Source organism: Rhinolophus hipposideros (assembly GCF_964194185.1).
Source record: "Rhinolophus hipposideros genome assembly, chromosome: 5".
In the NCBI taxonomy this organism is placed as follows: Eukaryota; Metazoa; Chordata; class Mammalia; order Chiroptera; family Rhinolophidae; genus Rhinolophus; species Rhinolophus hipposideros.
The window spans coordinates 51,867,461-51,889,585 of record NC_138051.1 but is presented as its reverse complement, the minus strand read 5'-3'; the positions used below and the strand labels follow the sequence as shown (position 1 = coordinate 51,889,585).

The 22,125-nt window shown below is 40.9% G+C and overlaps 1 protein-coding gene across 2 annotated transcripts in view; it reads left to right on the top strand.

Annotated features, from left to right (window-relative positions):
* Positions 1-22,125, top strand: part of MYO1E (myosin IE) — a 171,143-nt gene that overhangs the window by 126,690 nt on the left and 22,328 nt on the right. For both annotated transcript variants that reach the window (XM_081047466.1, XM_081047467.1), the window contains 6 exons: positions 1,254-1,352; positions 7,937-8,081; positions 11,570-11,684; positions 11,901-12,070; positions 13,536-13,681; positions 20,870-21,016. In XM_081047466.1, the coding sequence (XP_080903592.1) occupies positions 1,254-1,352; positions 7,937-8,081; positions 11,570-11,684; positions 11,901-12,070; positions 13,536-13,681; positions 20,870-21,016 (822 nt within the window). The remainder of the gene's footprint in view (positions 1-1,253; positions 1,353-7,936; positions 8,082-11,569; positions 11,685-11,900; positions 12,071-13,535; positions 13,682-20,869; positions 21,017-22,125) is intronic.

Below are 22,125 nucleotides of genomic sequence, written 5' to 3'. Positions count from 1 at the left end.
CCGTCTTAAAAGAAAGGAAGTTTGCTTTCTATACCTCGTCTTCCTCAAATATAACGTTTTCATGTGTCTGCATTCAACCTTTCTACATAAAAAGCAGCAAAGGCCCCTTTTTCTCTCAATCAGAAAAGCTAATGTCCAGGATCTATCACTCAACTTGCAGGACACTGTGCTTCTAAGCGGGGCGGGGAGGGAGAGTGGGGGGGTGTCACGATTCACATGTCCATGCACCACCCCAGACATACCAGGCCTACTAAACCAGAATCGAAGGTGCAGAGATGAGGCGTGAGGCTTTTCTCTGATATGAAACGCCCCCTGTGACAGCATCAATCTAGTACTACCCTGCATCCATTTTCCAAAGTACACTGCCAGGGCCGGCCCAGTGGCTCAGGCAGTTAGAGCTCTATGTTCCTAACTCCAAAGGCTGCTGGTTCGATTCCCACATGGGACAGTGGGCTCTCAACCACAAGGTTGCTAGTTCAATTCCTCGAATCCTGCTGAGCTCCCGGATGGCTCAGTTGGTTGGAGCGTGTCCTCTCAACCACAAGGTTGCCAGTTCCACTCCACCAAGAGATGGTGGGCTGCGCCCTCCACAACTAAGACTGAAAGGACAACAACTTGACTTGGAAAAAATCCTGGAAGTACACACTGTTCCCCAATAAAGTCCTGTTCCCCTTCCCCAATAAAATCTTTAAAAAAAAAACAAAAAACAATAACAACAAAAAAACCAAAGTACACTGCCAGTGTTTTACTCTTATACAACTGAACTAAAAACTGTATTTACATGTTTTTAAGAGCATTTTTAACTTACGCATTTGAAATTAATAGTTTTATATCCCTTCTTACCTTGTCTTTGGAAAGCCTAGAAGTGTAATCTCATTAGGTCTAGAATCACTGTTAAACTTCAGGTTGATTACAAAACAGCTCTAGTGTCATTTAATTCAAAAATGACAAGTTCTTTCCCTTAGTCTTTTGAAAACCTGACATATTTGGGTGACAGTATATGGTGTGTTTTGTTTTCGTTTTACTATTTTTAAAAATAGATATGTAAATTCTCTTCTTTAATTGCTATATTTCATAATAAGATATTTTTAAATTAATATTATGTAAACTAAGGGTCAACTCAGACTCTACACACTGTAAATTGTAGTCTTTTTAGTATATTTCCCTGCAGCTTAGAATTTGGGGCGGGTGTGTAGGAGAGCGGGCTGAAAGAATTATCCGGTAACATCCTTGTTCCATTTTCTCCTTTATAGGGTAAAGCATCAAGTAGAATACCTGGGTCTGAAAGAAAACATCCGAGTGAGAAGAGCTGGTTATGCTTATCGGCGCATCTTCCAAAAATTCTTACAGAGGTAATGAACTGGTGATTCTGGACACTTTTTTGTTTCAAACAGGTTTATTGAGATATAATTCACATATCATACAATTCACTCATGTAAAGTATGCAATTCATTGGCTTTTAATATATTCACAGAGTTGTGCATTCATCACTACAATTAACCCCAGAACTTTTTCAGACCTTCCCTAGTCGTCACTCCTCATTCTCCTCTTCCCCTCTACTCTGGGGAGACACTTCTTTCTGTCTTTATAGATTTGCCTATTCTGGGCATTGCATATAGAGTCATACAATATGTGCTCCTTTGTGTGTCTGGCTTCTTTCACTTAGCATAATGTTTTCAAGGTTTATCCATGTTGTATCTGTATCAGCACGTCATTCCTACTCATTGCCCAAAAATGTTCCATTGCACTAATATTCCAATATATGACGTTTTACTTGTTCATTCATCAGTTGACAGACATCAGTTGTTTCCCCTTTTTGGCTATTAAAAGTAACAAGTAATGCTGCTATCAACATTCACATACATGTTTTTGTGTAGACGTATGTTTTCATTTCTCTTTCATACCGAAAAATGAAATTATGGAGTCAGACAGTAATTTTGTTTAACCTTTTTGATGAACTTATCGATTGTTTTCCAAAGTGGCTGTACCATTTTACATCCTATCAGCAGGGTAGGAGGGTTCCAATTTGTCTGCATCCTTGCTAGCATTTGTTATTCTCTGTCTTTTTGATTCTAGCTGTCCTAATGGGTATGAAGTGGCATCTCATTGTGGTTTTGATTTGCGTGTCCCTGATGGGAAATCATGTTGAACATCTTTTCATGTGCTATTGGCCATTTGAGAAATGTCTATTCAGTTCCTTTGCCCATTTTTAAATTGAATTATTTGTTTTTTTATTATTAAGTTGTAACAGAATTCTTTTTATTATCATTTAAATCAGCCCGAAGTATTTGGTTTGTTTAGGGTAACACGTAAGTTCAGAAATTCATGATAATTCTGACACGGAAAGAGCTAAGGTTTAACTTGACTATGCAATTAACAGTATGAAGACAATTTCAGGAAAATATTTAACCTACTTAAGAAGCTTAAAGTATTTAACCTCGAAAGTTTTGTACAGTCCATGTATAAATCTAAACTGATTTTTAGATTTTCATTAAAGTGTATATGGCAGGACCTGCACTTAAACTGTTCTTATTTTGTGATATTTATTTTTGAAAATGATAAAATTTAATGTCCTTAAAATATTACATGGTTCTAACTTCCTCTAATGATTCTAAATTAGTGGAGTTACACTGTATTTAAAAAGAAGAAAGCCATATTTAGGATTTTAATGAGAAAATAATTATGTCTTTCTTATATGATACAGGAGCAAGATGTAAGAGTTCTTTTATTTTTTGTTTTTAATTCAGGTTTTATGTTACAAAGAGGTAACAGGCTGAAAAAGAGCCTAGTTTTTGAATTCAGTACATCTAATGAAGTAATTTTTCCTTTGGGGCTGTTTTTCCTTGTGCTATGAGATTGAGATGGCTAAACTACTGGTCATCAATGTGGGTTATCATCTATGGTAGGTGATTGATGTGGAAGGTCAGAAGAGGCTTAACAAAAAGGCAGATCATTCCATACAATAAAGCCTCCTTGACTCTGTCCTCTCACATTCAAGATTCCTGATAATTTTGGAAGTGGATTAAACTAGGAATAAATTCCCCCTCATGGCTCTGTGAATTAAAGGGGCCACTACACCTATAGTGCAAGCAAAGCTGTATGAAAAGAAGTTTGTGGGACGCCGAGAAAATAAATTTGTAGAGCTCTTGCAGCTCTATGTCACTATAGCAGGATCCATTCGCTGACTAACTGAGATGATTATGAAAGACTTTGCTCTTTAAACAAATTGGTAACACTGGCTTAGAACAGGGTTTCTCAGCCTCGGCTGTTGATACTTTGGGCTGGATGAGTCTTCGTTGCGGGGCCGTCCTGTGCATTGTAGGATGTTTAGCAACCTCCGTAGCTTCTACCCACTAGATGCCAGTAGTCCACCATCCCCCCTCCACCATGCCCCATTCCCCCACGTTGTGACAACCAGAAGTATATACAATCACCTAACGTCCCCTGGGAGGCAAAGCCAATTGAGAACCATAGGTTATATAATCATTAAAGTTTTTGCAAAACAGCATTTCTTTGAAAATTCTTTTTTTCATTAAGAGAAAACAATGAAATGCAGAAAGTAGCGTATGAAAAGTACGTCCTCTATCTTTCCCTAATTCAGAAAAGTCTGCCCTCAGTAATTCCAAAACATTTCTAATTTTATCCTCCTTCAAAATTTTTTCTGTATTTAAAAACTCTTGATACTTGAAAATTCTCTCTAATTGGCATTACTATTGAAAATGGATCTAACCTTGATTTTTTTTTTTAATCTAACCTTGACTTTTTTTTTTGATTTTTGATTTTTTTTATTTTTGAGAAACCCATTCTGGAAGACTTCCTTCCATATTATTTTAAAACAAACAAACCAACAAACCTGATTTCCATAAGCAATGCTGTGAGTTCACAGCACTGGGAAGAGCAAGAAGTCTGTGCTTTTCTGACAGGAATGTCTGAGGTACCCTAAGCAGCCATGTTGTTTGTAGAAGCTCATTAAATGAGCTGTGAAATGACTGTTGGTTATAATATCCAGACCTCTCAAGTGCCATACTGGTATCATGACTCCATGCACGGCACTTTCTCCTGTGCCTCACACAGAGTAAACATTTAGTGAATGTCTGTTATTCCCTTTATGTTGAAGGACTTTGACTGAAATGACTTGGATGCCTCCCTTCTTAGCTCTCCTACTGTGGGCTTTTCCTTTCAGAAGAGACAAATAGATAGCCGTGTTTTATAGAGAACAGGCTCTTTTGATGTTGTCATACTTCTTTTGATTTGAGAGTACTGGGAGGGTAATAAAAATCAAGTTTGGAAGGAAATTTAGTTTTCAATAAAATGTATGTTTTCAGTCTATCACTCAAAAATGGCTAGATGGTCACATATATAAATGGCCAGGAAATATTTCTCTCGAGACAACGCAGTTTTCCATAAGGTTTGTGAGTCTGGGATCCCGGTCATACAGAATCTGTCCAGAGTCTGCCATTCACTGTCTGAACCTGTGATCGCCTGTGACTAACTGAACCATCTCATAGCTTTACCTTCTTTGTGGCCGAGAGAAAAGGATTTGTTTATAAAATTGTTTTCTGGGTATCCATAGAAAGGCTACCAAGTGAGAAACAGAAAGTGATAACCGGAAGGGAAAGGATATATTAATACCCAGCACAACTATCCACATGTGCATGCATCATACACCCCTCCCTGGGAAGGAAGCCCACAAATCTAAACAGAGCAGTGGTTCAGACACTACCTAGAGCTTAGAAAATAGGAAATGGGGGCTTTTGGTGTGTTTATTTCCTGGCTGGAAGATCCTTTATATTTATCAAAACCATCCCTCGTGATTGATAATTGGAGATTAAAAATCAAAATATGCCTTAATTTCCCCATTGGTGGGCTAAGTGCTCTTCAAGTAAACCCTGTACTGCTTTAAGCAATAGAAAGAAGATCCCTTATTCACCACTTGCCCAATACAACTTTCATGCCTTCAGAAAGTGTCAAAAAGCTGTGAGAAATGGCAGCCACTTTTGAGTCTCAGTTTGGGAAATTATCTGTAAATTCTTAGGAAATACCTTTTGAGCTGGGCAGCATACACTCCTTACTGTGGTTGAGAGAAATAAGCCTAAATGTGAATTCTGAGTCTTAGGGAAAGAAATGTGATAGAAACATAAGAGACTTACATAATTTATCTTATGGCACCATTTACAGTTCCTCACAAACATGCTTCTCTTAACCTTGAGCCAACCCCTTAGAATGTGGGGCTAGAAAAGGGATACTTATGAGGAGAGGACATGGCATTCCATGTCATGGACAAGAGATAAGAAAGAATAGGAAACTCAGGAAAGCATGGAGTATAGAGAGCTTCTTACTGGCTGCTAGGATTTTTGTGTGTCATTGGGGGTCAGAAAGATCCTTAACCCTAAGTGGCAGCAGCTAGAGATCACTGGGGTCTGGGCTGCATTTCCTCTGAGGAGGAAACATTGAATTGCTCGTCTGAGAGATAACAAGGAGCCTACCCATACATAAGGACAGGGAAGAGAAATCCAGGTAGAGAGAACAGCTGGTGCAAAGGTCTTGAGATGAAATGTTGGTATATCTGAGTCTTAAACTGAAAATACTTGATGGCAGAAAGGAATGTAAGCTATCATGCTCACCTCTCCATAATTATCACAGGCACCAGTTAGGCAGTGCACCAGTGCCTTGTGCAATCTGTTCCCACCTGTATATCCTGGAGAAAAACAAGTGAACTGGCTGTACTTACGTAGTAGAAGAGCATTGTACCAGAATTGTAGGCCCTTGTCTCTCCATTGGAAAGAAAAGGAAGTGAGGAAAATGTATCAGGCTTTGTGAGTCCATGGTCAGAGGGCCCTGGAAAGGCCAGGCAGGCTTTCTATCTTACCCAGACCCAAACTGGTAAAGGCTTTGTCAGGAAAAAGGAGAGAAAGTCTCTGCAAAACAAATTCCTTACTATTAAAAAAGTCAAATGAGAACTATAGCGTTATTTTAATAGGGGAGAAAACGTGAATCGCAAAGAGCTACCTGTTTGCAGTTGCACAATACAGATACTTCAGTTTATCATTTTGATTAGGTTAAACCAGGCAAAATTGCATTCTTAGAAACTTGTCATCATGGAGGTCTAGTCTTTCTTTCTCACCCATACTCTGTATGAACTTTTCTCTCTCATCCATTTAGCTTGTGGATACATTACTACTCTTTCACTGGGTTCTAAAGGCAGGGCCACTCTTCCTAACAAGGATTCCCTTCTCCCTTGGTTGCTATAAATCAGTCTAATCCTGTGGTAGCTTCTGGGAACAAAGAAAGGACTGGCTTCTCTAGAGGCTGCAGGCCCATTCATTGCCTGTGTTCTAGATATGCCTGCATATAGACCACGCCCTCCAACTTCTCACCTACACTCTCCTCTTGATTTTTACTTCCATCCTTCTTCCTTCTACCTCAAGTCTTCGGTACCTTCTGTATTTGGCATACTATAATGTGCTTCTCTCTCCTCTATTATGTCAGCCTCTTATGTATGTCAGCCTCATGTTTCTAACATAGACATTTATAGAAGTGTATAACACTTTCAAAGAAATATTTATGGCAGTTATCAATGGGAAAGGGGAATGGGGGAAAGTAGAAAAGGGTAAAGGGTATCAAATACATGGTGACTTGACTTTGGGTGGTGAACACATGATGCAATATACAGATGATGTCTTATGGAATTGTATATTTGAAACCTATATAATTATATTAACCTATGTCTCCCCAATAAATTTAATAAAATTAAAAAAGAAAATCCCAGGACCAAAAGAAAAAGAAAAGAAATATTTACATATCAGCCAATTCATGATTTATATGCAGTACCATGATTAAAGAAACAGATTGGGGTTCAAATCCTAGATCTGACACTTACTAGTTAAGCAAACTTGGGCAAGTCTCTGCCTCTGTTTCCTACTCTACAAAATGGAATGACCAACCTAATCAGGTTGCTGTAAGAATAAAATGAGGTCATATATTTAAGCACCAAGAGCAACCCCTGATGCAGAGAGAGTGCCCTGTAATGTTAACCATTCATGTTAGTTATTATGTCTGTGTGCCAGGCATTATGTAAGGTGCTGGTGTACAGGATGAACCACACAGATATAGCACCCACTCATGGAGCTCTGGTCTTCACAGAGGAGGCATAAATTAACCAAATAAGCACAAACATGAATATAATTACAAATGATGATACATGCTTTAATGGAAAAAAAATTATTTTCTATGAGGGAAAATAGCAGGGAAGCGCTTTTTGCTTGGGTAGTCTAAAAAGGGCTCTCTGGAAGTGTCACTGAAAGGCAGTCCCCCTGAGGAGAAGCAGCCACATGAGGAATTTGGAGAACAGCATACCTGGTAGAGGGAACTGCATGGGTAAAGGCTCTGAAGAAGGAAAGAGTTGAGTGTGCGTAAGGAAGTGGCCATCCTCCCAGGAATAGAAAGCCAAAGGGAGAGTAGAGATTGGAGAATAGCCAAGGACCAGATCACCAAGCCCTCGTGACAGAATTCCAGAGATGAAAGTTGATACATCTACTTATAGGGATAACAGCTACTTATAGGGAACTTTATAAAACTCTTCGCATTAACTATTAAGTGCTCTGAAGAAATCAGGGGACATCGGTATTGAGAAAATACCATTTGATTTTGGCTGCAGAGTGTCATTGGTGATCTTCAGCAATGCTATTTTTAGACAGTGGTGGAAAGGAAAAGCAGATTTTCACCAGGCGTTAACATGGAAACGGTCAGATAGGAAGGGAGTAGGAGGCAGCTCCGAAATGGGCATCCCAGACCCAATGCACTTTTGCAGTTGTCAAAATCTATCCCTAAGCTTTTGAACAGAGGTGAATGGATCACAGGACCCCAGCAGCACCAGGTGCCTTTGTGAGACAGTCCAGTCTGAGTCTAATCCTTCTCTCCCCAATTATCCTCACAGGTATGCCATTCTGACCAAAGCTACCTGGCCTTCATGGAGAGGAGACGAGAAACAAGGTGTCCTCCACTTGCTGCAGTCTGTCAACATGGACAGTGACCAGTTCCAGCTCGGGAGGAGCAAAGTGTTCATCAAAGCCCCCGAGTCTGTGAGTATGCTGCTGACCTCTCACCTCGTTCCCACAGTGCCACCCTGTAGCACCTCTGCTGGCCCCTCCCACACACAGCCTGGCCGGATTTGTTTTCTCATCCTTCAGTTCATGCCTCAAAGAAGGCTTCCGTCTGCTCCCAACCCGAGTGTAGGTCATTCCCCGCACCCCTGCTCTCTTATAGCCTTCAGAGCACTCAGCACTCTTTTTATAAAGGTATCACCTTATAATGGTTTCTTTTCTTACTTACTGTCTCTCTCCCATTCTAGATGATCATCTCCTTGAGGTCAGGGAGACAATTCTGTTTTGTATGCCATCGTGTGCTTACAACCTCATAAAGAAAGGGGCTCATGAGAGGTGCCCGATGGTTATGTATAGTGTCCAATAGTGCTTCAGCTAAAATGGAATTCTTTGTCCCACAAAGGAGGCTTGGGTAAACCTACGTCCTCACCTGGGTGACACCAAGGAGGTCCAAGCTTCCTCCTTGAAGGCAGAGCAGCGCTTGGGAATGAGAATCCCCAGGACTGTATCTTGAAGACGTGAGGGAGCCTTGGAAGGAATTTGAGGAGATGAATAGGTAGGAGGAGAAATCTCTGGGTTTGCAGAACATGATTATTTGCGGATAAGGAATTAAAAAATTTTTATAATTCACAAACTTCTTAGACATCCACAGATTAATTTAGAGGAACTTCTTTATCCTTTCTGATGAGTGTGTGGTCACTGTGAGCCAAATGAGTGTCCAAAGAAGGTTCTCAGTTTGAGCAGAAATCCAACACAGCCCAGTTCTGCCCCATTAGCTCTGGGGCTTTGGAATGACGGCATTACTTTTTAAGTTGGAGATACTGCTAGAACTTACCAGGTTCGACATCATCATTTCTTGAAGTTCTTCTAACAATCGCAAGATTCCATTTCAGGAGCCTATGGTGAACTTGGCAAAATTAGTCATCTGATTCAGGGGAAATAACCTAAGAATTTGCTGGTTATTGGTGTTGGTAATAACGGAAACACTTGACTTTAGGCAAATCCTGGACTCGCGGTAAGTTTTCTCCTCTAGAATGGGGCCTGCAGCTGCTGTTCTGCCTGCCCCACAGTATCAGCCTGAGACCCACAAATGAGAATGGCTGTAAGTGAATGGCTTTATGAACTATAAAGACTATATTAAGTAAATAAATGGCACACATCGATAGAATCCGTTTATGAAAAGTTTGTGGTAGCATTTTCCACTTTGAGTTATTTGTAGCTTCACAGCAATTTCATTTCCAAATATAAAATGAAAATGTTGTGTCATACACCATTAAGCAACCCACAGAACAGTTCCTGTTCTTTCTAAAACGGGATGGAGTGATTTATCAGTACAATGCAGAACTCCTCTGTTGTTTCATACCCGCTTTTACTTTTTTGATTTGCTAAATTTTTGCATGTAGTTAAAGCAGCCTGAATATTTTGCATACTTTTTTTCCCCTGATTCATTTGAGCTTTGGGGTTTTAGTTCCAAAATGAAGATTTATTTTTGGTTTTTCTTGTCCTTATCTTCTTCCCTTTGCTTTATTACCGTCACCTGACTCCTCTTCCATCTTTTTACATACATACACCATCACCACTGCTCTCTCCTCTCCCCCATCGTTCATCCATTCACATTTAGCCCTGACATGGCAAATCCTTTGATAAAAACTTTTTTAATAATCCACTGTGCAATTTTTGCTTTGACTTTTATAGTAAATGTGCTGAGTATACAAAATAACCCATTTGTTCTAAGAACCCACATTAGACATCAGGCACCAAAGGGTTTGGTTTTGCTTATTTGTTCCATGTGTCCATGATATGGGGTTATTGTTTTTGTTTTTTTCTCTCTTTCTTCTTTTCTTCAACCTCCCTGATTTCCAAACCACATGGCTTTTGGAAAGAACCTAAAACCCAAGCTAATCTTTGAAATAGTCTATAGGAAGTGGAGAATTGTTTGCCTCATCCTTTCTGAGTCACAAGTGTATTTTCAATGGCACTCCCAAAATAGTTCTGGGAAAGAAGAAGAAATCAAGACTTACATGAGAAGCCCAACACAAGATAAGAAGCACCAGCGAATATTCTTACAATAGGCGACTGCAGGGCTCACATTTTAAACATTCTGTCCCGTTGTTAACCATGTATTCTGTTTTATTTTTAGAAATATGTTCTGCATGCCTGTTGTATATGGCACTGTAGGCAGCAGAATGAAGTGGCCCCTCGCATGGTATTTTGCTTTTGAGATGTTGTTTTTGCACAGCTGGGGCTGTGGAAGGGGAACTTGAGTGACAGGAAGGGTAGATGTGGCTCCTGAGTATAGACCCAGATAAACAGAGACAACAAATCAAGCCCAGCTGCCTTTGAATCAAATTTGTTTGTTTACTTCTGGAACATTTTTGCAGTGATTGTTCATCATCTTTACTTTATGTTTTTATTGGTCTATTTTTCTTTCCCTAGACCGTCATGGTAAACTACTTCCTAGGTGAATGAGAAAATTTACTTCCCACCATTTTGCAAGTTGATCAAAAGCAGATTTACAGAGCAAGACCCATATGTCAAAGTGAAGAAGAGCCTGGCAGAGCCTGAAGGACTTTGGTTCACTATGTAGCCCCACCCAATCTTTGTTCCAATTTTCTCATCTGTAAATTGGAGATAATAGAAATATGTGGCTCGTATAGCTATTGAGGGGTCGAATGAAAACAATGCACGTAGAGTCTAGAATGATTCCTGACCTGTAGTAGGCCCTGAGTCAGTACCTTAAGGATAATTGCTATCATCTTCATTATTCCAGAGCTTCATTGAGTGGGGTGCAACAATCAGTATTAATCGTTAAAATGGCCTGAGTCTCAAGACCTACCTGTGTCTGATATGGGCCGTAAAAAATAGTTTCAGCTCCTCTTGGTGAATTTGGGTCCTAACGAGCACATCTTAAGTCCCACTCCAATCACTCTGGTTATTATCTTCTGCCCCAGTGACTCCTTGGAGAATTCTGAGGCAGGAAGTCTATACTTTCATGGAACTGAAAGTAGGGCAGCCCTCTTTCCACAGCAGCAAAAGCTGGAAAATTCTATTAAGAGACTATATGTAGCAGTAAACAACAGCCTCTACCAACTCTCTTGATCTAACCACCTAATACTCTCTCTGGATCAAGGTGGGGAATAAGTGGATAAATTTTGAATCACTCATTTGATTCTCACAGAGATTATGAGCAAGGCAGGACACTGTTATTAAGATCCAACTGAATGCATGCAGATCCAGCTATTTTCCATTATGTTTTTCGTTAAAAGAAAAAATATGTAGATAAAAAAGTTGTAATGATCATAAACAACATTCCCTACTGATCATTTTTTCACATTTGTTCGTGAGTCTGAGAAGCTGCTTCCCATGTGCAGCCTCGGCTGAAACTGAGTGTCCCTGAAATAACCAAAAATAAAAATGATGCTCAGGTCTTATGAATTGGCTCACATTTGTCTGCTTTACATTCACAGCTATTTCTTCTAGAAGAAATGAGAGAGAGAAAGTACGATGGGTATGCTCGAGTGATACAGAAATCATGGAGGAAATTTGTGGCGCGAAAGAAATACGTCCAAATGAGGGAAGAAGGTATTTTAGTCGTTTTGTTTCATGCATTTAACAAATCTCAAGAATAACTTTGAGTCGATGAAAGTCACAGGTTGAGTTTACTTTGCATATAACGTCGTGTGTTAAAAATCTTGCATCCCTTTAGAGTTTCTCTGTATATTTTCACAGTAAGTATTGTCCTCCTTTTTCTGGGGGATTGATCCTTCTCCCTCCTCTCTGCCTTTGTGGGAATTGCAGCCTCAGACCTCCTGTTGAACAAGAAGGAGAGAAGGAGAAACAGCATTAACAGGAACTTCATTGGGGATTACATCGGGATGGAAGAGCACCCGGAACTCCAGCAGTTTGTGGGCAAGAGGGAGAAGATCGATTTTGCAGACACGGTGATCAAGTACGACAGGAGGTTCAAGGTACACGCTGGCTACCCGCCTCTGAGGTCACCAACCAGATTCCTTAGCTTTAAAAAGAACTCATAAGTTGGCTTTTCTTATTACCAAAACAAAGCATGTTCGTTGTAGAAAAATTTAGAAAATACAGATAAGCCAAAAGAAAAATAGCCACCCATACCCAGAAACAGTCAGTGTTAACATTTTGTGTGTGTCTTTTAGAACTTTTTTTATACAGAAATATATATGTATATTTCAGGTTTTCAAAAGTCAGATCCATATTACATGCTGGTTTATGTCCTGGGTTTTTGGTTTGTTTGTGTTTTCCCTTGAAATGTACCAGAGAGAACTTGCTGTGCTAATAGATGTATCAATATAAATTATTTTGCTTAGCTACATAGTGTTTTATTCAACAAATGCTTCACTATATTTTTAAGGAATTCCTCGTGAATCCACTCTTAATGGGCTTCTTCTTTTTTTTTTTTTTTCCTATGTTATGTTTTTACAAAGGATGCAGCAAGCATCCTTTTTCACACATATCTTTGTGCATTTGTCTGATTATGCTCTTGGGATAAATTGGTAGGAATGAAATGAGTGGGTCAAAAGATTCAGAATATCAGGCAATATTGCAAAGTGTTCTTACCCTTCTCTGAGTGAATGAGTAAGCAAGGCTGTCACATGGCCACTGCAAGGACAGCCAATTTTTTTTTTCTTTTCTCTTTGACACTTTCTTTTGCCTGATAAAATCTTGGCCCTAAAAGTGAACTCTAAAACCACAGTTGCTCATGGATCCACTAAGAGCTTTTTTTGTTTGTTTTTGGTCAGGCAAAAAGTGAAGTAAAAAAACAGTATTAACAAGAAGGATGATGTAGTTTTGCTGAAACCAAATAAATCCTTACAACCCGAATAGGGTGCCTGCGGCCCTGGTGGCAGATTTGAATGCAAACATGAGTACTTAGGCCTTTCAGTGGTGTTTGGATCTAAGGTGGTTGGTAACCCACATGTTCCAAAGTATGTTTATATTTGATTTTTAAGGATTATAATTGAAATGAAAATTTGTCAATTTAAAAACGTAAACATTTCATGGACTCAAAAGATATATAAATGCAGACATTTGAAGAAGGGATCCCTGTTTGAGGAAATATTCTGTAACAGATAATTGCTAGGGACACCATATGTGTTGGTTTGCCCGGTTCTGTCCCCTTATACCAGTTGCCCTGATACCTTAGGTGGATCCGTATGAGTTTGCCATTTTTGTGAAAGAGAGTCAAATCTCATCAGTTTCATATCTGTCAGACTAATAATTATTAACAATGTCGCCTTTTGCTCTCCAGCGACATGGTTAGATGCTAAGTGGAATGGCCATCCAAAGGTAGTGAAAATTCGCTACCCAAGGCAGCTTCCCTTCATCTGTTAACAGATGCCTGTTGTGGGGATAGCTGTCACTTTGACACGTCTAACCACCTTCGTAAAATACCTCTCCTTCCAGGGTGTGAAGCGAGACTTGCTTCTTACTCCAAAGTGTTTGTACTTGATTGGACGAGAAAAAGTCAAACAGGGCCCCGACAAAGGCCTTGTGAAGGAAGTGCTCAAGCGGAGAATCGAGATGGAGAGGATCTTGTCCGTGTCCCTCAGGTGAGTGGCAAGGGGTGGGAGCGGGTGTGCCCCATCTGCCCGCAGCATTGCCATCTACTATCCAAACGCAGCTTGGAGAAAGACCTGGTCAAGCTCCCCAACTGTCAAAGTCATGATGAAGAGAACTGAATTTCCTCTTCTTCCCTAAGAAGACCTGACCTTCATAGGTCTCAGGCATTCTGATCTGACAGGAATGAAATACCAAGAAAAAGTTGCCTTCTGATTAGCTCCTCTAATCAAGAGACACTCATATCCTTTGTGCCCATAAAATTTGAGAAATAAACCTAGTATATGAAACAGAGTGTAATTGCTCATACTGAAGTGGAGCCATGAAGGAGGGACAGGCCCACCTCAGCCATGTGGCAGACCTAACCCATTTCACCGGCAAAGGCCCAAGCAGAGATGGCCATTAGGTCATCAATATTGCTTTTTAGTTCATTGTGACTTCTGATTGTTCTAGAAGGAAAGTTTCTTTGTTCTCCTAAAGCTTTTTTCTGTCTGTTTATACAAGGAGGGAGTACATATTTGTCTCCATAATCTGTAGCCCTCGAGTCATCGCCAAATGCTTCCTTCAACTCCAATTTCACAGGCGGGGTCCCTGGTTCTTCCTGTCAGCACTCTGGCTTTCTTTTGGCAAAGAGGCTTCTGTGTGTGGGGGAGACGTCCCTAAATCCTCCCATGCTAAAACCTCCCAGACTAAGTTTCCTCTGATGAGAGGAAATCCTCCCAAGAAGGCTAAGAAAAGAGGAAGAGAGGCCCCTTCGAGCCCAGTAGCTTCCTCCTTGAGTAGCATCCCTAGGTCCTTCTGAAGTTACTGCTGCCTCTGCCAAGGCAACCTTCGGGCTGCTGTTGCATTCCAGTGATGTTCTGGCTGCTTGTGAACATGTCTTCCTGGAACAGGGACACCTCTAAACTCTTATTCCACATAGAAAACAAAACCACTGCTCCTAGGAAAAAGCAAGCGTTTGACCTACCAGACTGGAAATTCTGGCTCCAGTGTGATAATCCAAAGCAGATTTCAACTTATATCCACTTGCCTGTGTCACTGTGGTTTCTGAATCTGTCTGTTCCCAATTTTCCTGATATAGGGCCAGGTGGTGCAGTGAGGTTAAGTGTGTAAAACATTTCAACTCAGGATGTGGTAAAACTTCTAAGCAGATGAGTCCCTTAGCAGCCTTTTGGCAGCCCCACCTCAGGTAGGTCTCAGAGCCATGGATTTCAAGGAAAAGTTCCAGACGCCGTCTGGTTTTCAGAAGGTCTTCCTGAGCATTCGGCTCACTGGCTGGGTCACAACTTGAGCTGGGCAGCCTGCTGGCCTAACCCTTCCTGCCTCACTGGATGTTGTGACTGCCCTTGGTGTTCTAAGGACCCCAACTGGAAGCTTCTCTTCTTCTGGCATGGATACCAGCCATACCTGGGCTAAGCTGGGTTAGCTGAAACGTGCTGTGTATGCTTGATAGCAGTTGTGGCTCAAAGCCAGGAATCCCAGCTCTGAAGTCCATGTGCTCATTACTCTTGGGAGTGATTATTATTCTTCCTATTATTGTTGCCCAAGTCTGTCTTCAACCTTCACACAACTCAAGGAGTACTTGATAAATAGTCATATAAATAATCATGTCTGCATTTGTATCACACACTTTGGCACTTAAAATATCTTATTTATCAAGTCCTTAAGGCTTATCACGTGTGGGATATTCACACTCCCAATTTTTTCCTTCTGTTTTTTGGGGTGTGGGTTTGGGTGTCTCACAGCCTCTGAGGATACAATGTCTTATGATAAAATCACCTTCTTTTTCTGCTTCTGCTTTAGTATTCATCGTCTGGACATTTGCGTCCTAGTGGCCTTTCCTCATTAGAGGATGCAACCAATGATTACTGGGCCTGAAAGTTGTTCTGGCTCTTTTTTTTTATTTTCGTGGGGGGGAAAAGAGAGACTGAGTCATTTTAACTTGTGATCTCTGCATGTTGCAGTCGCTGAACCTCACTCTTACCAAGATTAGTATTGTTCCCTCATTTCCTTCATCTGTTGGGTTAAGCCAGTAATCTAAGCCAAGTGAGGAGTACAACCAGATGGGTGATGGTCTGTATAGAGTCAAACCCAGAGTAGAGATTGATTGTGGTACCAGATCACCAGAGAGAGAGAGAGAGAGAGAAAGATCTAAATATTTCAACAGAAATATTATTCAACAGGTATAGAGAAAGATTTTTACAGTTGACCTGATCTTCAGGGAAAAAGTTGTAACATGTTATGTGTGTATTGAAGACTTTATGAGGCTTGCTTCTTGACTATTGGGTGGAACGACCACCTAATGGCTTCTTCTACTTAAGACTGTCAATGTCCCACAAGTTTGATCTTTCAGCCCATCTCTTACTCTTATAACTACTGTCAAAGCAAAATGGGCTCACAGCTCCCTGTTGAAACAAACCGACCATACCAAAACAATTATGAGACAATTTGGGAAATGTGAACATGACTGAATACTTGATAGGAAGGATGTATTGTTCATTACTTTAGGTGTGATAATGGTATTATGGTTACTTTTATCTTTTAGAGATACGCACTGAAATATTTAAGGATAAAATAAAATACTATTTTATGCTTTGCTCTAAAATAACCTAGTTTGTGTGTGGAAGTGGGAATGTAGATAAATATGATAGTGATTGATTGTTGTTGAAACCTGCTATGTGGATGTTCATTCTGCTATCCTATTTTTTATATATTTGAAATTTTCCATAATTAAACGTTTTTTTCTAATCTTCCAGTAGACATCATAGTTTTAGAAGTCTTGACCTTTATAAACATACTGAAATTTATCTAGTTGAATTATAGTTGAAATTAAAAGAAATTTAACTTAGAGAAGAATAAAAAATAGAATAGGCCCAATAGCTGAGAGAGAGAGAGAGATGAAGAGTACAGTTGTTGAAAGGGACTCCAGGATGATTTGAACAGGAAAATTCCTTATCTAAACAAAAGTTAGACAGAAATACTGAGGCCTGCATTTCTGCCTTCTTTGGGGACTCCGTGAGATTATCAGGAGATGACGCATCGATATGTAGTTGAGACATCGTATTTCCGAGGCTGGGGGTATCTGCTGACAGAAGACCAAGCATCAGTTTTTGAAGGCTCCTTCCAAAGCTGCTTCTTGTCCAAGTACTGACCTTGCCTCGCTCTTATTTGAAAATCTCAATTTGCTGGGACGGTGGCCACAGGTGTAATAGCCTATGTTCTTTGCTTTCCCAGTTGTTAGGCGATGAGATTGGTACTATAAAAGTCTCCTATTTGGGGTTTTCTCCAATGAAGCTTCTAATAGTCCTTCTCATTCCAATAGCTGACCACCAGAGGCCTCAGACCAAAAGCTACATGGCTGCCTGTCTGGGTCGGTACATTCTTCTAATCCTGGTATGTAATGGGTAAAGCAACCTGTAAGAGGGAGCTTTAGACAGAGGCTCCAGCTCCCCTGGTCACGACGTTCTTGCCTAGAATATTTCATTGCCTATTTGCCTAAGCCTCTGGCAGTAAGAACAGCCTGCCTCACACCTGCTTAGCTGACCTGACGCGTTACTGAAATCTTGGCTTGCTGTGGCCTTAGAGCTTTGGGAACCTGGAAACTGTCACCATTTTTGAACTGACCACCTACCTTATGTTCAGCCTTGGGATTCAAAGGTGAATGAGACATAGTCACTGCCTCCAGGATCTTCTTCCCATTCTGGAAGGGGGAATAGACACCCGAGTAAATATGTGCTACACAGGTTACCCAGGGTACTCCTGGGATACCAAAGATTAAAGTGAGCCTTTGCACCTGGGGGTCAGGTGATGTCTCTCCTGGGAGGTCTGATACAACCTGTATCTGTACTTAAGAGAAATTAAGTATGAGCCCAAACAGGTGCCACCGGTTTCTCTGAGAGGTAGAATTCAAAATAAGGTTTATTTTTACTTTATTTACTTCTATGCTTTCCAGTCCACTAAAAGGAGCATGTATTTCATAATCAGGAAAACTTTTTATAAAGGCTTACATAAAGGCAGGGCTGTCCTAGGAAATTGCCCTCTCAGCTTTAAAAAACAACAACAACTCCTTTAAGACTTCACTGACTGTTTTGTAACTAACATTTTTGTGAAGAAGATACTGGTTAAGTGAGTAAAACAAGATTTTCTGGTGATGTCAGCAATACCACAATAAACCACAGAGATGAGGGGATAAAAAACAAGTAGAAAGCCAAAGCAGGGACTAGACTAATAAGGGATCTTTCAATACACAGTGTTAACATCTGTAAGGAATTGCAGCTTGTGCATATGAATAAGACGGGGGTGAGGTCCAAGGATAAGTCTGATTTCTTAGAATAAATAAATGTAAAAGCTTTGTTTCCAGATCTAGGAGCATGGGCTGAGAAGGGAGTGAGTTGAAACTCTGGCCTGCATGAAGGTGCTTTCACTGACTCTCATGCCTGGATCATGGAAGGGAGGGACTTTTGAATTTGATGGTGGAAGTCAAAGTGTCCAAATAATCTCTCCTCATTTGCAGACTCATGCTGATAATTGACCTTGAAGCTCTGGCCTGCTTGCTTTTTTTCTTTATGGTAATGAAATTTGTAATAAATCGAAGCACATTATACTTCTCAAGGTTACTTGTGTTGGGCTCATTTAGCCCTGCTGAATAATCACTGTTCCCCCCAAAGTACAGCCAGGCAAACAGACACGTCCAGACATGTCAAAGAGTGCTTTATGTCAAGCCATCCATATAAGAATGTCATTCCTCACCCCACACACCAGAAAATGGTGCTTCCTGTTTTACTCTTTCCCCATTGCATTCCTTCCCTTACTAATGCAGCAGTCTTCTTATTCCTGGGTTAGGATGCGTGGACTTAATTTTATTAATTCCAAATGACTTGGGAGAGCTGTTTTGAGCAGCTTTTATGTAAGTGCCTTTGGAGTTTTGAATTGCTGTAACTGACATGATTAAAACAATTCCAGAATTTTCCTAGAAATTAGAAAACGCTAATAACTTTGTGGTCTCAACCCTCTGAAGTATATTACTCTCAAACTTTAAGAACAGATTCCAATTCCTAGATTGGAAAGGTTGGTGAACAAGGAGGTATAGTAGAGATTGTGAGCTGTCCTGCAATACCCATTCTCTCCTTCACATATTAATGGGTGGCAGCCTACCCAAAGACTATATTTCCCAAGCTTCCTTGCAACTAGGTGTCACTGTGTGACATAGTGCTGACCAGTGAGGTATGAGTGGAAGTGACTTGCACAACTTCCTGGTCATATCTGTAAAGGGAAGGAGTAGGAGTGGATGCCTGGCTGCTGGGCACTGTAAAACTATCATGGTGGCCCTTAATGTTGCTTTTGCACATGCTGTTGAACGACAGATAAAAACATTATGTTGTTTAAACCACCGATTGTCAGGGTCTTCATCACAACAGAAAAACCTATATCCCCACTATCACACAAGAGTGTGTAGGAAGCATGGTTGTGATGTAGGGAGGTTTGAAAAGAAACTCTTGAGATAATAATAATAACCATGTGCTCCATTCAACTGGCCATTATGTGTCCAAAAATGACTGTAAAGTATTCTGACATCACATCCAAGAACTCTTGAGCATACCCATCTTCAACAAGGAGGTATAGTGGAGATTGTGAGCTGTCCTGCAATACCCATGGCTGTGAGGGGCCAGTACCTTTCCCCTGGTGATGGTGTTTTGCTGCTAGTTTATTTCATTCCTCCCCTGTGGTTTGTTTATGCTGCTATTCTGTGTCTTTAAATTCCAGCTGTGTTGTGGTCCTCCCTTAGGCCTTTTTTCTCTTGTGGATTACCAATCTCCTTTCCTATAGGAAGACTGAGGGGCTCAGGTTTCAGGGAGCGAGGCTGTGGCGACAGCTGCTGGCTCAGTCAGGTTCAGGTCCTGACTTAGCCCAGAGACAGAAGGTTCCTGACATGCCTCGGAGTGTCCCCCAAGGCTCTCTCTGCCCAGGGAAAACCTCTGGCCCCACACACGGACTGCCCATCCCATACTCATGTGACTGAACGTCATATTCGTATTGACGTATTGTCAATTGTCATATTCATGGGACTGAATGGAGAGACCTCAGGAGATGCAGTTTAGATGGAGCAAAATCTACAGGAAGAAGAATGCCCATCTCAGAGATTGTCTGCACCCCACTATCTGGCCTCACTACCTGGCTTTGTCAGATCACAGTAATTCTACTGGTGCAGCAGTACCAGGGGACCCGAGAGCAGGGCACAGCTCCTGCATGACACAGCTCAGCTCTGGTTACTAAAAGAACCATGTCGTTGATATTTCCTGTACTTGGTGGGATTAAAATATAACTGTGGTCAATTCATCAAAGCAGGATTCACTTACTTCGGTTTTAATACCTGGGAAAATACTTATCATCTCTTGTGAAATGTCATTCTTTAGAGGGTTGTCATATATTTGACAGTGGTGCTTGGAGGTAATTGTAACCTTGTATATTGTGAAGCCTTTGGGGTGATGGCATCCTTCAACTGAGCGCTACACCTAACAGCTGGGGAATAAAGATTCTCAATTATATGTGTGTTATCGTTTCCACAAAGTCTAGCTGGGCCTGGGGATAGAGGTGTGTCTAATCGCCACCACCTCCCACACCAACTGCCCTTAAGCATTTTCCCCAGGACTGGATTTGCCTCAGCGTCTTCCTTCCATTCACCCCTCCAGACATGAGTTTCTCCACAGCCCTACCCCTGACCAAACATGCAGTTCTCGCAAAGGTGTGTTCTTTCCCTGCCCCAAGAAATTCATTAGCTGGGATGTGAGGATGTGCTTGCTTGCTGTTTGTACACTAAGCGAGTTTGGTCTGGTGTGTCTCTATGTGGGGTGTTTGTACATTCAGCAGCACCGGACATGCGTCATAAAGCAGGGCACCAAATACCCAGGAGCTCCTAATAATGACTGCATAGGAAGCCCAAGACGTCGGCTTCCCTTTTGATAACTGCGCTTAAAATTCTTTAAGTTAGGATTTATCATGACTGCTACAATCGTCTCATCAATTCTACTAACATGGAACTTATATGGAATCGTCCATTTTGAGCCACATTCTAGAAAGACTGTAGAAGCCTCGTACTGATTTACAGGATTAAAAGAAAAATAAGTGGGGAAAAATGGAATAAAAAAAGTGCAACTTTTATTGTCTTTCTAATCTCTTTGCAGTACTATGCAAGATGACATTTTTATTCTTCATGAGCAAGAGTATGACAGTTTGCTTGAATCCGTCTTCAAAACTGAATTCTTGAGCCTCTTAGCAAAGCGTTATGAGGAAAAAACCCAGAAGCAACTACCTCTGAAATTTAGCAATACGTAAGTTGGGATTAGGGCCCAAACTTCTGAGTAGAACCAGAGGGCGGGTCTTGATCTCATCTCTGGGCTCCAGGCTGAGAGGAGGAGAGGCAGGGTGGGGGTGTGGGATCTGACCGGCTCCCTTGACTTCAGCAAAGCCCAGCCTTGGGTGACTCAGCTTCTCCCATGGCATCTCAGGGTTGCAGAAGACAGACTGGATGGTTGTCACAGGCTTTGAAAAGGTCACTCTTGCATTTCTGTGAAGTAATGACTTCAAATTGTATATTTTGTCATTTGGACAAAGGTCACCAAAGTGAAGCCGGGAAAGGCAGATTTTTGTGTATCAGCAATAAAAGAGTATGTTATTTAGCAGGCCGAAGTAGAAGTAAGGCTAGAAGCTGAAGAAAGTGATTCGAGTGGGAGCTTAAGTTCCCCAAATCAATGCATAATCAAACCTATCGGTGGGGCGTTCTAGGACTTGATGGCTGCAGATGGCCAGTGTCTCCTGTCTCCACTCACCTTCCTTTACTTCGGTAACATGGTCTCCTGGACTACCTACTTGTGTACTGTTGAGCTTCTGATTTTATATTTGCCGAGTGAGAGTTTCTTTTTTTCTGCTTAAATCTCTGCCTATCACATGGCGATATCCTTCATCTCTTCTTGCTCACAAGAATGAGACCAAAGGAAAACCTTAATTCCACGATGAGGGAAACTTTCCATGGTTAATGCTGTTGTGGTTGCAGTGAAATAGATACTGGTAGCTCTATGCATTCATTCCAGTTTTTCAAAGAACAGTTTGGCCATCAGTACTGGGGCAATTATTTTTGTCTGGGAATTTATGATAAAGGAATAACTCCAAAAAAAAAAGGAAAAATATGAAGAGCCAAGCCACTCGATAGAATAATAGGCAGCTACTTAAAATTATGATTTTTCTTATATCATGAGAAAGTATGTTTAAAAAGCAGCATATGGAACTGCATTAAGTAGGCACATAGGCAATGTGAAAAAATAAAAACTGGCCTTGGAGGTGTGAGTAAACTTCCCTTCTATTTAGATTTTGGTTGCTAAGTGTTGTCTCTTCTCTACCTGGGAAAGGGTGATGTTGGAGGAATAGAATTTAGTTAAGGAGG